At 47.9% G+C, this 15830-nt stretch overlaps 5 protein-coding genes across 5 annotated transcripts; 3 read left to right on the top strand and 2 right to left on the bottom strand.

Annotated features, from left to right (window-relative positions):
• The first annotated feature begins 1697 nt into the window (after positions 1-1697).
• On the top strand, positions 1698-2966 carry HD556DRAFT_247374 (uncharacterized protein). Its single transcript, XM_041310007.1, has 3 exons — positions 1698-2343; positions 2410-2472; positions 2523-2966. The coding sequence occupies exons 1-3, from the start codon at positions 2171-2173 to the stop codon at positions 2926-2928; spliced, it is 642 nt and encodes a 213-aa protein (XP_041162828.1). The 5' UTR covers positions 1698-2170; the 3' UTR covers positions 2929-2966.
• A 2727-nt stretch (positions 2967-5693) lies between these two features.
• HD556DRAFT_1233156 (uncharacterized protein) lies at positions 5694-8342 on the top strand (the record flags this gene model as incomplete). The annotated part of the gene is made up of 6 exons (XM_041297574.1): positions 5694-5902; positions 6015-6801; positions 7063-7738; positions 7767-7830; positions 7881-8025; positions 8079-8342. 6 exons carry the CDS (start codon positions 5694-5696, stop codon positions 8340-8342), a joined length of 2145 nt encoding a protein of 714 aa, XP_041162827.1.
• Positions 8343-8639: 297 nt separating this feature from the next.
• On the bottom strand, positions 8640-9775 carry HD556DRAFT_1440830 (uncharacterized protein; the record flags this gene model as incomplete). Its single annotated transcript, XM_041306184.1, has 7 exons — positions 8640-8705; positions 8756-8904; positions 8966-8973; positions 9023-9473; positions 9527-9545; positions 9598-9673; positions 9726-9775. The coding sequence occupies 7 exons, from the start codon at positions 9773-9775 to the stop codon at positions 8640-8642; spliced, it is 819 nt and encodes a 272-aa protein (XP_041162826.1).
• Positions 9776-10601: 826 nt separating this feature from the next.
• HD556DRAFT_1431061 (major facilitator superfamily domain-containing protein) lies at positions 10602-12737 on the top strand (the record flags this gene model as incomplete). Its single annotated transcript, XM_041304969.1, has 10 exons — positions 10602-10778; positions 10834-10900; positions 10954-11087; positions 11140-11246; positions 11294-11856; positions 11914-12027; positions 12078-12169; positions 12226-12359; positions 12406-12538; positions 12591-12737. The coding sequence occupies 10 exons, from the start codon at positions 10602-10604 to the stop codon at positions 12735-12737; spliced, it is 1668 nt and encodes a 555-aa protein (XP_041162825.1).
• A 730-nt stretch (positions 12738-13467) lies between these two features.
• Positions 13468-14770, bottom strand: HD556DRAFT_1233105 (uncharacterized protein; the record flags this gene model as incomplete). Its single annotated transcript, XM_041297565.1, has 9 exons — positions 13468-13660; positions 13719-13780; positions 13830-13884; positions 13944-13954; positions 14010-14129; positions 14190-14275; positions 14329-14468; positions 14516-14560; positions 14682-14770. The coding sequence occupies 9 exons, from the start codon at positions 14768-14770 to the stop codon at positions 13468-13470; spliced, it is 801 nt and encodes a 266-aa protein (XP_041162824.1).
• Between the last annotated feature and the right edge of the window lie 1060 nt (positions 14771-15830).

Below are 15830 nucleotides of genomic sequence, written 5' to 3'. Positions count from 1 at the left end.
TCAACCTCAGGGCCATAGTAAGAATGGTGAAAGAATACTTGGACACGAACAGGAAATATAATAAAGCTAGGAAACCTGTAATCTGTGGTCAAGTGATGTATCACGCCATTCGTAGCCCGTATCGCGAATGTCTTGTAAACCCAGGCTGGCTGATGTTGAGTTCAAAAGGCGATTGCAAACGAGATGGGACTCCGAGGAGTAAAACAAGCGCGTTCTGACGGCGCTGAAACGACAAAAACAAGAAAGCTTTCTATGACTCCAAATTTAGACGGTCAATTTTATGATGAGCTGATTCGTATGATATTATCCTAGTTATATTGGCGTGCATGGCTGCATATATACGTGTTTGAGTGGGTCAAAATAAGCATAAGGAAAGAGAAAGTCGAGTTCTAACATGAATGCACATGTGAAAGGCGACACATGTATGGACATTGGACATGGCACAAGTAAATGCCGTATAAGGAAACTTGACATTCTATCCGCGTGTTTCGCATACAGGAGTGTAGTGAAGTTCTTCGGCGGACTACGCATATGTCGGTGCGTAAGGTTATAGAGTCCTAACACAGGTATCCGAACACAAGGCCTTGAAGCCCTCTTATGGGCTTTTTATTTCAGGGGAACTAACATCGACACGCCTTACCACAATGTATATACCCTTGTTCCTCTAACAACGTACAGCAGCTAGTACATATCAGTTTCCAGTGTGCTAAAAATATGTAATAGTTTATGGGGTATGCCATAAACTTTCTCCTATATTCGAGTGCAGCGCAGCCTTGATCAGCCAACTTACTTTATATGTTAGTTTGAATGGTCTGGTGGCATAGCACCACCCTGATGGTTCTATGTACGCCGAACCCGAGGGCCCGCCGATAGCTGTATCAAACTTCCTTCGTGCCACCACGCTTTAAACACTCGCCAATGGAGTTAATGCTAAAGCGCTAAGCTTTCAAGTTCTGTCTTCAAATTCTGGTCTGTCTATATGAAAATACTAGAAAGGAGGCTGGCAGGCTAAACAAAATCTAAGCGCTCAGCTCGGTCTACATCTATGGATCGTTCCATCGAGATTACTAGTACAGCCGCTTCAAGTTCCTGAAGTTCGTTCATGCCAGGACTGAAGTACTGAATTGAGTTTAAATTGCTTTATACAAGTCTAATTGGTCGATACGTTTGACCTTTTCACGAGCGGATTTATCCTTTTGTCCATTGTGACACACGCCCCGGGTGCTCTAGCCATGTAAGTCATGTTTGATCCCACAAAATCAATCACAGAAATTGATATATATTATATAGCTGTAACAGTCAGCGAAGGAATGTTTTCGATGACCCTACTACGAGAAACTCAGTGGTGTGAGTGAGTGATCCTTTATTCTGGAAATTCAAGAACACCATCGTATGAACAAGGTCCAGAGAGGCTAGTGTGACTGGCATGCCAATCACGCCAATCATGTCATCTATTATCTAACTGCCTTTCTGATTGTTGCAAAATCACAAGGCAACGGTGAAATGGTAACTTCACAACCTGCAACCCTGAATTTGATGACTCCCCGCTAACCTCGGGACAAAAACGCATAGGCTCAGAGCGCGGCAGGAACTTTGGATTGGTGTCATAGGTAACTATCCCTCGAGTTATCCACTTCCCAGGATGTGCAACCTTTTAGGGTCGACCTCGTGGTAAGTCTTGAGTTGTAGTATTGTCTCTTCCCAGTGATTTAACAGGATCCCTACAGCAACTCTACAGCATTTGAGATATACAGATTGTAACTTGTCAAGGCACCCCCTTTTCGCCGCCCACAAAGATCTCCACCCGATTTTAAGTTAGGTGGCGGTGAGGCAGCATGACGCGATATGTGATCCATTTTGTAGCCGCTGAAATGGCTTTTTTGTCCCCAAGCACGGTCAACGTGCCTCTGTGCCAGATTGGATCTGTGGCCCGTGACAGAAACCAATCCCCCCTTGATGTCATCTCTGGGTCTGCCATGATAATCTGCATACCGATAGTAGGGCGCAGCACCCTGCCATAGTTTGCGGATAAGAGAGTTGGTCATATTCTATCCCGGATCATATACGGCTTAGAGGGAATGATTTTGGACCGCAACAGTATCATTTCAAAGTATAAAGAACCGTGTGTCCGAAAAAAAACTAACGAAATTAACCGCTCTCACCTCCAATAATGGAAGCTCGTAGTACTCCATTGGCAGCAGAGTTTCCAATGCCTGGATGCAGACAAGCATGCCTTATCGACTCCTCTGGGCCATTCCCTGAGTTCACGGACTCCGATATCATGGGCCCAGGCTCGTTGAACCACTCCGGCATGAGTTATCATGATTCCACATCTCCACCAAGGTATGCTTCAAGTTGCTTTCTTCTTCAAGACCAATACTTATTTTCATCCCTACCATGTGGCCTCAGCTATTGTGATAACCATCACCCTCTAAATTCGTTGGAGGAAAATCCATGTCCTGACTCTGATTGGTAGTCCATATTTTATCCCTTTCGGAAGCATTCTGCTAATGAAATCATAGTCTGTCGAATGACCATTCGCATCATTACAGCGGTACCATGCGTGCTTCGTTACCAGATGAAACGGCTCTCTTTGTTGCAAACTATCTCCACCAGTTGGGCCTGAAATTTGGGATGGACATGACTCTTGACCGAGTAATTCAAATATGCATTGGACAATGGGACACTCCAGGTCACTGGTACTATCATCACCTCTTCTATCGCTTACACTGTATTTTATCCCAGACCCCAAGCCTACGCACGCCCAGATGGGAAGGGATCATTTTGTTTCGAACTACAGTTCACCTTCGACGAGTATCCAATCTAGCAGATCGACTCGCCAGTCTACACCCAGCGATAGGGTTTATTTCAGGTCCGGTGCCATCGCACAGACCGACCACGAGATATTCCAAGACGGTGGCAGATTAAAGGTCAGGTGTTACGAAGGCTCTTGCAGCGGCAATGCATTAATGAAGGACAATTTTGTCCGGCACGTGCGTGAACATCATCTTGGTAGAAAGAGAAAGACAGGAGGTAGCTCTATACAGCGTGTTAATCTTGGAATGAAATGATGGGCGTCCTGCAGCACCATGGCTGCAGGGGTGATTGGCTGGTGTGGAACTAATGCGCGGACCATGCCAGGCTCTTGGGCATGCTGCATTTATTTTGTATCTCTCATATATATTATCTCTCCTGTAGATATAATAGCCCTGTAATTAATGCTGTACTTCGCACAAGACGCACAGCTTCGCAGAAAGCTGAGCAGGACCGGGTATGGTAGGCAGTTCCTGTACCCTGAAAGAGGGGGTAAATTAATGTCCGTCAACACGATCATGAAGGATCATGGTGGCTCCACTTGATTACCGGTCCCGACGACCTCGTTTGGCTTTTGTGCTATAGAGGTTTTTCAACCATTAATCATTAGTCAATGATTAGACGCTGCCCGCAGTTGAGACCCGTGGTTCTCCGGCCTGAATTTACAAAGTGCAGGATAGGTTGGGTGATTAGGCAGACAATTTGTCACGCAACATGTAATAATCTATAGTGTGACGAACCTCAAATCCTACAATTCCACATTACAGCCGTAATGAACTATATCACCGCACGATCCATCATGTACTGTAACTGTGGTGGACAGCTGGGAGCATGAGCTTCATCAATCCGTGGCTGTATCTCGAAGCCAAGCTAATCTTCGTACAGTGGATGTGCTGATGAATTATGCAAGGAGTGTTCAAAAACCATTCTGTTTGGGTTACCATGACTGTAAAGAACATCATGAGGACGATGATAAGAAGAGTGGCTATTGTCCTCACAAATTGAGAAGCACAGTGGACAACGAGATGTTGTATCGGGACTTCGAACAAACGCAAACTTTGGGAAATATGACATGTTCGTCATGGCGTTGTGCCTCGGAGGACAAGAGTGTGCGGAAGGCAACAAGACATCTCTAGACTCTTATATGCTAGGATGAACTTAATGAAACTTACAAAACCTGTAAGGGTACACAGTTCGCCGGGAAGCCCATAAGAGACAGCGCGAAAGATGACAGAAAGGTGCGGGCGTGGATGAGGATGAGGATTATGGCGAGAGAAGGAGTCAGGGAGTGACTTTCCCCCGGCTTTTAGCTTAGTATATGGCTGCTGTTTCGTCGTTAGAAGCGCTGGTGCCCGAGTTCCTGCCCACGTCGACTCCACTGCTGACCTAATAGCAATGCAGGCGAGGACGGGATAGGAACGAAGATAATACTCGAACATGGCTGATGATCGATGATCCATGCCGTGAGCCATCGATTAATATTATGAATCGGATTAAATAAAGGGACGAGGCTGCATACAGCCTGAGGTATATATGCCCGGAGGACAACCGGAGGACCACAGCGAATCCAAAAAAAGAGTACTGTGGCGGCAATGACCGAATCGCACACGAGTTGGCGTGCGTTTGAGCTTACTCATCACTGCCGTTTACCACCACTTCGTCGTCGTCGTCTTTACCGTCGACGAGACACTGCCAACAACGTCGAGTTCTGTACAAAACAAACTTCTACTGTAACTTAGTCTTATCCTTTGTTTCATTCTTATTCTCATAACAGTAACAACGCTGCCATCCAACTTGGCTTTCTCGCACTTCTTCTGAGGCTAGCTGTATACCGCCAATTTCCTACTCCCGCTCCTTTGTATTCTTGCTGAAGTCGAACCAGTACAATGGGTCAAACTCCCTCCAGGGTGCAGATTCGTCGCAATGGCATTTCACAAGCGAGATCTAATCCACCATCCTCTGAATCGCAGTCATCGTCCGAACCTTTAACTTCCGTTCCCACCCCTTCATCGTCATCTTCTGTGTCAGGGCCTCAAATTGCAGACATCGCAGAAACCAAACGTAGTTGTCGTGCATCCCTGCCGCACCGCCTTCTTTCATCGCTCTCAACTCCACGCATCCGGACAGACAGTTCGGCTACTCAGTCCTCGCAGCGCAAAAAGTGGCGGCTTTCACGACGCGTCTCTAAATCTCCTACAGTCAATAACATCGCTGTTGGTGAGGTTACAGAACCTCAAGACGAACAGAACGGATCCCAAGACCCTCTTGCGGATGTAGAAAGCGATAAGGGCAAGTCGAGAGATGACGAAGCTGTGAATGACTTCCCGTCAGCTGCAGAAGCATCAACATCCCTCAGTCCACCATTAGAAGAGGTGGTCCCAACTACTTCAGGTGGACGATTGGTTGAACCGGCATCTGATATCTCATTCCAACCCATTCCCTCAATTTCTCGTCATTGCTCGGAGGACGACGAGGATGAAGTCGTCATTGCTCCAAATACAGAGTTGATTGATCCATCTCCTCAAGTACATATCCCAACCGTCAATCAGAGCGAAGGCCCACCGTTCATGCCTCCGATTACTCCTGCTGGACCTCAGTCCCACGTAGGCACAACTACACAGCCCCCAGGTCGCCAATTTCCACCTGCGGGGACGCTCGTTGTTGTGCAAGGTGTCGTACATACCACTGACGTGTCCCGCGCTTCGGAGTTCAATACCGCCAACACCATCAACTCAAACAATACGAGTCTCGCGAATGATGCCAATCTGGAGCCACCGGGAATTGTCAGGCCATCCTCCGTTGCACGCCAACGATCGTCCTCTACCCCCGGTGATCGCTTGCGCAATCGGTTGTCTGGAATCCTACCCCGCCCTTCCAGCATGCTGCCATCTGTACCGCTCGTGTCAGAAGGTGGTGGTGGTGCTGATTCTCCACAACAGTTACCTGTTGACTCGCAGTCAAGTACGGCCTCTCTCCCTGCGGGAACGGGCCCTAATGCAGAAACTGGTCCACCAACCTCTGAAACATCTAGTGTCAACACCGGCTCACTTTCGCCCAGTAGCATTGATGTATTGGGAACGTTGCTTAGGTGTGCATTATATTCACTCCACAACTTGCCTACATTATACTCCACCCCATCGTACTATTTGACTAATTCGTATGCATTGCGTACAACGATGCTGACTTCTTTTTAATCGCAGTGTCGCAGCAGCTGCAACAGCTGCTTCTCTCCTCACAGGGACTTCCGAGCCTATTTTTTCTTCTGGACTTGCGCCCTTATCTCAGTCACCAAATCAGCCTCCTCAAAGCGTGTCAGATCGGCCTCTATCGCCTACACCAACAGGTGACGCTGGGCGGATGCGTCATGTCTGGAGCAGCTTACGTGATCGTCTTGGTCTACGCACACCTGGAATGGGAACGCCTGGTGTTGATGAGGGCACCGGTAGACCCAGTCCTCGCGATGCACGCGAGCTTCTGCTTACGGAGATGGCTCGGGCCTTCAATTTGGGTCTTGGTCTAGGAAGACCGCCTGTTGTCCCTGACGTGACCAATGTCAACGGACCTGCGGCGCCCATAGCAGAGCCACCCTCCGCTAATGGAGGTGGGACCAGTGACGTTCCCGTAATGCCCCCACCTGGCAGCTTTGAGCGTTTCCTTATCGATCTTCAATCAGATCTAAGGGTTGCGCTTGCGCAAGACAGTACCCCTGTTGACGCCGACCGCGAGGGCAATGATGGAGGTGTGGGCGATGAAGATAGCCATGAAGGTGCACGCCATGAGACTGAAGACGTGCCGGATAGCACGAGTGACAACGAGTCTTACGACACCGCCGCATCCGACATCGATGACAACATGCCTGAACTTCAAAGCGTTTCTGATGAGGCGTCTACTATATCGGATGCCCACACTGCCCGGGAGAGCCCAGGCACGAACGATGACAGTCTAGGACCTAGCGATGATCCGGATTTGGAAAGTGATAACGCCCAGGTCCACGATGCCACAGCAACCTTGCCTCGCACTGCCCACGCTGACACCCTTTCTAGAGAGGCGGGTATAGACACAGGGTCTCAGAATGCTGCATCTGGTTTGTCGGGGTCCCCAACAGAACCTTTCTTATCACCTCTTTCATCTGGTCCCCCAGGTGTGAGTCCTTTCACTGAGTCCTCCACTACTACACAAGAGTCTGTCGAAACAGAGATGCCATTCAGAATTCCACGTATCTCACCTGGTTCTACATCGCGCACTGAGCATACGCCTATCAACTGGTGGCGATTGTACCGTTTCCCTGCTATCACCGCGCCAGCAAGTCGCAGTGCACAAGCCCCCACGATTGTACAGCAAGGATCTGCCCCACAACCACTACCACACGCGGATGGCGATGGGGTACAAAATGCGGGTAGTCCACCAGCTGCTCCGTCTTCTCCTTCCTTTATTCCTTCAGAGATGCTGGATACTACGCACGCAACACCAGACGCCGACCTGACCGCTGGAGTACAGCCGGGTAATGGTAATGAACAACGTAATGTCGTCATTCCTGTCATCGTCGTGGGGTTGCAATCAGTGCACGCAGAACGCCAATCACCTATGCCTCCACATCCTCCTCATCACCTTCATCCTCATGTCCATCATCAGCCACCCGATTTCGCAGACGAGCGCTCTACCGAAGGAGATATGATGGATTTAGAATTTGGCAGTGAAACCGGGATGTCTCCACCAACCCCAATCCCTACTGCTCTATCAGAATTTCCACCCGAGAGTACACGACCATCTCGCGGTCGCTCTTGGCAATCTCGTGCAGCTGATGCCATCAGGAATTTACGTCCTGGTCGCAGGGCCGCTGTGGCAAGACAGACAGCGTCAGAGCCTCCAGGGTCCAGGACGTTCCTCATTTATGTCATTGGTGGTGAGTTCACCCTTTTTCCCTGTTTTCAAATGTGGACAGTTATTTTCAGGCTACTACCCACCCGATCACCAAATCATCACAGGCGGGAACTTGGATTCATTCGAGGCATTGTGGTACGCACGCGCTAGGGGTGTGATATCGTGCTTTGCTCACTTTCATGCAGGGAACTAGCCGAGTTGCTCGGTCAAGTGAAACCACCCACTGCCTCGAAGGAGGAGATTGACAAGTCTGGACTTGAAGTGATCAAGGCAAATTCACTTGAGGAGTATGCGAAGGACGGACGTGTCGCTACTAACTGTGTCGACCGGGTATGGAATCACGCCTTTATCATTTTCTTCAAACTTGCTTACCTTGCATGCAGTGTCTCATATGTCTTGATGATTATGTGCCGGACGATGACCTACGTGTCTTAAGCTGTAAACATGCATTCCACCAAGGCTGTGTGGATAAGTGGCTCCAGACAGGAAGGAACAATTGTCCTGCCTGCCGTACGAAGGTATGTCCATTTAGCAGCCAGCAATCAGGTTTTCATAAGCTATTTCAGGGCGTCGACAATGATACCAGCCCGTCCACTGAACCGTCCGCTTCGAGTTCAACCTTAGCACCCCAGCCATCGGCTGCATGAGGGTGTGTATCCTTGATTAAGCAATATTTTTTCCCTTGCATCATCTTTCCTTGTAACAAACCTTCGCATCCGATCTGTCTTGCGATTCGTGTAGCAATTTCATCTCTTTATCGCTGTTCTTTCTTCAGGTTATTATAATGCTACTGAGTATCATCGTCCAACACAACTTATCCAAATAGCTCGCCGCCACTTGTACTGTATGGCACATAGAAATGATCATTTATCACTGAAAAGACCACAGTACCTGTGGGCTATCCTCATACAGCCAGGCAAGTGTGAGGAACACTAGGGCGACTGCTATGCACGCTTTCCAGTAATGCCAGCCTCTTTGAGTTTGGCGAGAAGCTCGTCCACATTTGCCACCTGTTTGTCATTGTAAGTACTGGAATATACTATGAAGAATGGAGGATTACCTTGCCGCCACCAACACGCTTTGGAGGTTCTGTGACTTTGATGGTCTCTAGTCTAGGCGTGATGTCAACTCCAAGTTCCGCAGCCGTCAACTTCTCCACAGGTTTCTTCTTGGCCTTCATGATATTGGGCAATGAGGCATACCGGGGTTCTTGGAATATGCGGTGATTAATTGAGAGCGATGAAATATTGACATTGTGAATAAAACGCACCATTAAGCCTGGATTTGAGAGCGTTCGTCAGTGAATAAGACATTCGTGGATACACACAGTTGAACTTGCCGAAGATCTGTCGTTATAATGACAGGAAGCTTGCACCTAAGCTCCTCGAGACCTCCATCTATTTCACGAGTGATGTTCGCAACCTTCTGCTCTGGGTTCACCTCGACCTTGCTCGCAAATGTTGCCTGTGACCACCCCATGAGGCCAGCGAGCATTTGTCCAGTTTGTCCAGCGTCATCGTCAATAGCTTGTTTGCCTAAAATTACTACGTCCACACCCTCCTTCTGTCGTTCGATGAGAGCCTTCAAGGTCTTCGCGACACCAAGAGGTTCTGGGGACGGAGCGGATTCCGGGATTTCGACATGGACGGCAGAATCAGCACCCATGGCGAGTGCGGTGCGGAGCGTCTCTGCAGACTTGGGTGGACCGATGGTGACAACCTTGATAGATTTCACTGCATCCTTTAGGCGTTCCCGTATCCGAACGGCTTCCTCTACGGCTATACCACACAGCCAGGTAAGTATGCGCACGGAATACTGACGGAAAACGTACCAATCTCATCAAATGGATTCTGTGATGACCCGTGTGAGCAGACTTGCTTACGAATTGTGAATTTGCCATACCATGGAATGTTTAACATTGAGGTCGATGCCTGTCTGCTCGGGATTCACACGAATCTTCACGGCATAGTCTACCGCCCTTCCAAGCGCATATTGAGAGCTGGAAGCATGCAGTTATAATTCGTGCTTACCTCTTTATAGGGACTAGTATGTTGAGCAACCGCACAGCAGAAGGCCTCATCCTCAATCTCTTGTTAAAAAGTCAAAAGAAATCAAGTTGATGATCTATCGGAGTTCGGATTCGGAAATGAAGACGACCGTATTTAGCCCTGTGTTTACGTCCAAGCAAGCAGACTACAAGTTCAACTTGTAATATACGTATGCTACTGCATCTTGGATTCTTGGTCGGTCCGTCTGCGATTAATTCCTATAGCCTTTAAGCACCATTGCGAGTGTCCCGGCCAATATTCTTTCGGGCTTACACTCTAAGCTGTGATAACAGCTGACTCACACTTCCGACTAGCGCCGATGCCGTTTCAAGTTTCTCCCTCTCATTTATAGACGAAGGAATGTGGGTTGATAAATCCCCTGCTCGGAACATATTACGAAGGTCAGAATATGTCATCTTATTCGTGAGACTACTGCACACTTAGTAAGTTGATAACAGAATGTACGTTCTACACGGACGGTGGACTCATGACTTGGACAGTACTCTCTTCCTATTATTAGGTCGACTTCACCTCTCAGTGGCCGGGCACCCGATATTCCGTGGCAAGCAGAAACTCTGGATGGTTGCGATTCGGAATGTAACCCTTAAACTGGTCGTTCGGGGGCCTTCCTCATAGTGGCTATTTGATAGCCGGAACGAAGACAAAGTTCTATGGCATGCCACTCGATCGGCCATGTTGTCCGACCCACTAGCATTATAGTTGAGGATATTTTGATCATCGGCACCAACAAAATCATGTGCGCTTTTGTGGCGCGCTTCATTGCTGAACCACCTATATAACCATGCACTCACATACAATCTCAAACTTCAGCTCCTGCGTCGGACAACCTTTTACACTATGATAGAAAGCCAGAGTACGACTCTGTCGTCTACAGAAGTCCAGAGTGTGGAATTCCGGGAAATAGACATCCAAACGCATGTTTCCAGTTCAACGTTGGCAAATGAACCTATCAAGCTTGATATAGAACATGCAGTAGTTGAGGATGATCCTCGAATATGGTCGAACGCGAAGAAGGCGCGTCCTTCCCTCTTGATTTTGTAACTAGAGGCTGATAGAACACATCGTACAGAACGTTGTATTGGTCATCATATCTGGGGCATCAATGATCGCAGGTTTGTGTGCGAATATACAAAACCGTGAGTTGTTTCCTTAATACCATTGCAATATCGGCTGAACAGTCAGGGGATAGCTGCCAATGCCCAAATTGAGCAGCAGCTACACACCAACGGCGAGAACATCAGCTTGAGTTTGTCTCTTTTCATTCTCATCCAAGGCAATTTTCCTGTCATGTGGAGCGCAATCAGCGAGATCAAGGGCCGCAAGGTTTGAATTTCTATGTGTTTTGAGTGTTATTTGTTAATATCACCGAGCTCAGATAGTGTACCTTTTCTCCATAGCACTGTTTACACTTGGGTCGGTAATCGTGGCCATATCCAGAACGATTGGTGTGTTGATCGGCATGCGTATTCTGCAAGGTGCAGGGTAGGGTAGTCCTTCAAACCCCTTAATTCCTTGCTGACATGAAGTAGGTCAAGCGCGGTTATCGCTATCGGAGCTGCTACTCTGGCCGACATATACGAGCCGCATCAACGAGGAAAAATGATGGGTGTCTACTATTCTGCACCTCTCCTCGGTCCCTCGTTGGGGCCAATTATCGGTGGTGCACTCACACAGGGCCTCGGCTGGCGGGCGGTTTTCTGGTTCCTAGTCATCTGGGGAGGCATAATATTCTCGGCGTTCCTTTTCTTGCTCAAGGACACTTTCCGGAAGGAAAGGAGTGTGACGTACCAGAATGTATTGAAGAGGAGGCTCCGAGAGCAACAGTCGTCAGAAGCAAAGGACGACTCGGGAAACATTTCAGAGAAGGAATTACGAGTGAATGACGAAAACCAGACGAATCCGAAGGACATCGAAGCACAGCCAGCGGTCATACCAGCATTAGCCATCAGAGAAGTAAACGAAGCACAGCCAGCGGTCATACCAGCATTAGCCATCAGAGAAGTAAAGCTGTCTATTGCTGATGTCAACCCTTTTCCTCCATACCTATCGATTCTCAGCCGCAAGAACAACTTTGTTATCCTGATACCATCAGGTGAGTGCCCTCAGTAACAAAGTTATTTCAAAGAAATCTCATGCCCAATTGTGCTAGGTTTAATTTTTGCATTTAGCTTTAGCATTGCATATACATGCGCAAGAACATTGTCGATGTATTATAATTATGATGCTCTGAAGACCGGCCTCGTCTTACTTGCATATGGTATTGGTAAGCGAATCACAAGTAAACCAACGAGCTGCCTGACACATCTATCCCAGGCTCTGTAACCGGCAGCATATTAGGTGGACGTTGGTCCGATCGGACACTTGCTCGGCTAAAGGCAGCGAACGGAGGGATCAGTTTTCCAGAGGTGACCACTATCTTTAGCTCAACCTCTATCTCCATGTTTGACACAAATTCGTGCAGATGCGCCTTGAGAGTACAAAAGTCGCCATGGTGTGGTTACCTCTTTCTGTGATTGGATATGGCTGGGTGTGCCAAGAACGGGTCAACGTTGCTGCGATATGTGTGATGCTTTTCCTCGCAGGATTTTTATCCATGTATGTTCCTTCGTTTCACACTGTCCGTTGCTCTCATCCGCGATAGATGGATCTACACGAGCACGCTGGCATACATTGTCGATGCAAACACTGGTCGCTCATCAACGGCAGTAGCGACCAACAGTTCTTTCCGCGGTCTGTCTGCTTTTGTTGCTGCTGAGATTGCTGTTCCTCTACAAGTGAGTCAACGTCATGATAGCTTGTGGAATATCGGGTCTGAAGTTGATTTAGGATAGTATTGGCGACGGTGGTCTGTATACGCTCTGGGCGGGGCTGTTAGTCATTGCTAATTGTATTATTCTACTGGTGTTGTACAAAGGCAGGAAGTGGAGAGAAGCCAGTGTTGAGCGGGAGAAGCAGAAGCTGGATGGCAAGTAGACGATCATCACGACTTTCGAAGTTCCGATAGACCATAGATGATACTAGATTACTAGAATTAACCGTATAGAACTGAGGCTCGTTCGCCGTCGATTGGTGTATATACAACAATGGTTCCTGACTAGCCAGCCTGGATGTCGCGGAGTTGAGTGTCATCAAATCCATTAATACAGCAACTGCTAGCGACGGATCCGAGTCCGTGTTCATTATGACGAGCCACTACTTTTACGGCCGTCTACACAGTATTAATTGAAATTGAACATGCGCGATGATCCTCGAGTCGGGCTTGGATAATGTCAAACTTTCTAGAAGCCACCAGGGCTACTAGTTCCCAAAGCTCATCGATGAAGGTGAATCATGATCAATTGATCGACATCGATCCTAACTTCTACAAAAGATTAACCTGGTCATCAATATAATGCCCATAGGGTGGGCCCCAGGAAGCATCCGGCATACTTCTGCATTGGTCGGTATACATATTTATATTTAGAAGCAAAGACGAATCACGGATGCGACTTGCTAGCTATAGCACTAGATTGCATATGGCTGAAATGACAAAACGCCGATCATGCAAGCAGTCGCGATGTATCTAAGTCATACATATATTTAACAAGAAATGGGTCTAGGAACCAATAAACCAATAAATACTATAAAGAAGCAAGCGAAACCTTTAACATGCCCTATGATCTGCGTCTTTCACCAAAGTACGTATAAGATGAGTAGAATAGAACTAGTACATGAGGTTTCCAACTGCAGACGGAGTCCCGTCGTTGTTGTAGAGGCACGACCCGGTTCCGACAATCGTGGCAGCAGAACCGCCGTCCGCTTGCAAGAGCGCTGGCGAAGTTGCGACGAAGGGGAAGTAAAGCTGGACGTATGATGCGCCGTCAAGGAAAGGGAACGCCTGTTGGAAGAAGGACACCCTACACGATACACAAGAGTATGAATGGATGATAAAAGAGGTACTGCATCGCAGCTTACTGAGCAGCTTGACCACCTGCAGGGTTCTGAAGAGCAAACTCTGTGATGACGAGTTGATAATTCTGGGTGTTTGTTGTTAAGATATATACCGCATGCGTGAAGGAGACTAACGGGGAATTGACTATGAGCTGATTCTACGTAGCTCTGGAATTCTGCAAATGTTGTTCTGCATTTCGAAATTCAAGTGAGGTGAGGTAATGCACCAAACAAACTCTTGCTACATACCCATACCAGTGCTGGGAAAATAGAAAATTAACGCCAAACAGAATGGGATCGCAGACAATTACGCACCAAGTTAATGTAGTCAAAGTAGCACTGTCCTGCACAAGCGCTGATCATTTGAGAGACCCAACTAAGACCCTCTCCAGACGTTACGCTGGAGGTAACAGCAGGGAGAGCCTTCTTGATCGCCTGAAAGCACGGACAAATATTTCATAGGTCTGAAGAAAAATTGATACGGCAAGGCCTTACCAATGGGTTGATGTATTGGATGTACCAAGAAGCGGCCTGGCTTGGGGTGATGCCATTGATATCGGGTTCGTTCAGTGTAAAGACGGCTGTGAAGAAATGGGTAAAGCTAATGTCTATCCAGTAATGAGTAGTGACGAACTAGCCCAGCCTTGTGATGCTTGACGTGACGCCAGGTCTGCGATAGGACTGGATGAGCAGTCGGTGCAGCGCTGCATGCCGATGAATCCGAGGCCACCGTTTCCATTGGTAGAAACTGGAGCGTATGTTTCATAATCGTAGCTGTGTACTGTTAGTGAACTGCGGACATGAGAATTCATTGAATATACATTGCGACAACTTCTCCATCTCCGTTGTTGAATACACCGGGATCGCTGGGGAGAGACAAGTCAGTGAACCAGATAAAACATGAAATGTGAGCCTATGTACAGTGATTCATCGTCTGTTCGGTTATGGTGAGCAAAATACACTTGTACTCGTGATTTGAGATGAAACTCACAGAAAGTCCAGCATAGGCCCCGCTTTCCAGCAAGAACGGTGGTTGCGAAGAGAGCTACAACTGCAAGTCTGGCGGAGGTTAACATGGTCGAGAATGTGTCAGGAAATGAGAACTTGGATTGTAAGCGGCGCATACCAAGCATATTTATACTTTCAAAAGTGGCGCCCAGCATCCTCAGACTGAGGCGGTCAGGTACGATTGCCATTACCGCATATGCTTTGACAACGAGCGCATTGATGTATCAGCGCTACGACGGGATAAGTATCTGAATTGGGCATAAGTGGCATGTGATCTGCTTGAAAAATGATACTAATGAGCACAGTAGTCCTATTGTATACTTTACATACAAACTGTAATGGACTGAGACAAGGATAGCACAGCCGATGGCTACCTAGCTGTATCTTGATATTGAGACGAGGTCCGAAAATGTCAGCGTGGCGGTAACAGCGGAATCATGTGGGGGCGGCCTCTGAAGACGAGTTATGGAGACCTCATCTCAGCAGGCCAGTACGATATTAATAGCAGGGTGCTTGCATCACCTATTGAGTGACTCTTGCCTACAAAAAACTGGATATACCTTACCTCGTTACCACCGGGGTCCTGAATTGACATGTTAAGTACAGCATAGAGGATGGACAAATGATGGCTTGATTCCTATGGTAGTGGACGCCATCATCAGCTGTGTAAGATATGATGGATTATGGATAGAAAATGCTACGTTGCTGCGAAATGGAGCCAGGAGCTACCTCGTCACGAACCCTACTAAGTTTTTGATGGCGCACTGGTTTGAACGAAAAATTCTGGTGAGCACGGGCGGAGCGGAACATTTGGTAGTTATCTGAACGTCGCAGAATCAGTTCTTCGGTACAGGCTGAGTCAGGGTTACTCACAGCACCTCAAGATTAAGATCTAGGTTAGATTTATGTCACACGACGTGACGATGTAGTGGACCAGAGCAAGTTAAAAAAGTGGGGGTCTGACTGGGAAAGTCGCGCAGGGCGCGCTGATGTTTCGTGGTAGGCTGGTAGCTGCCACTGACAGCATCGGAATTACCGACCTAGCCCATGAGGCCTTGATGTCCGAGGACCGAAGTTGCCGTCCTGTAGCGGACAAAAAGCAAAATGCGAGAAGACAAGAATCACGAG

This window comes from Suillus plorans (genome assembly GCF_016647745.1).
Source record: "Suillus plorans strain S12 chromosome Unknown HD556scaffold_15, whole genome shotgun sequence".
Lineage (NCBI taxonomy): Eukaryota > Fungi > Basidiomycota > Agaricomycetes > Boletales > Suillaceae > Suillus > Suillus plorans.
This window is presented reverse-complemented; position numbering and strand designations above follow the sequence as displayed.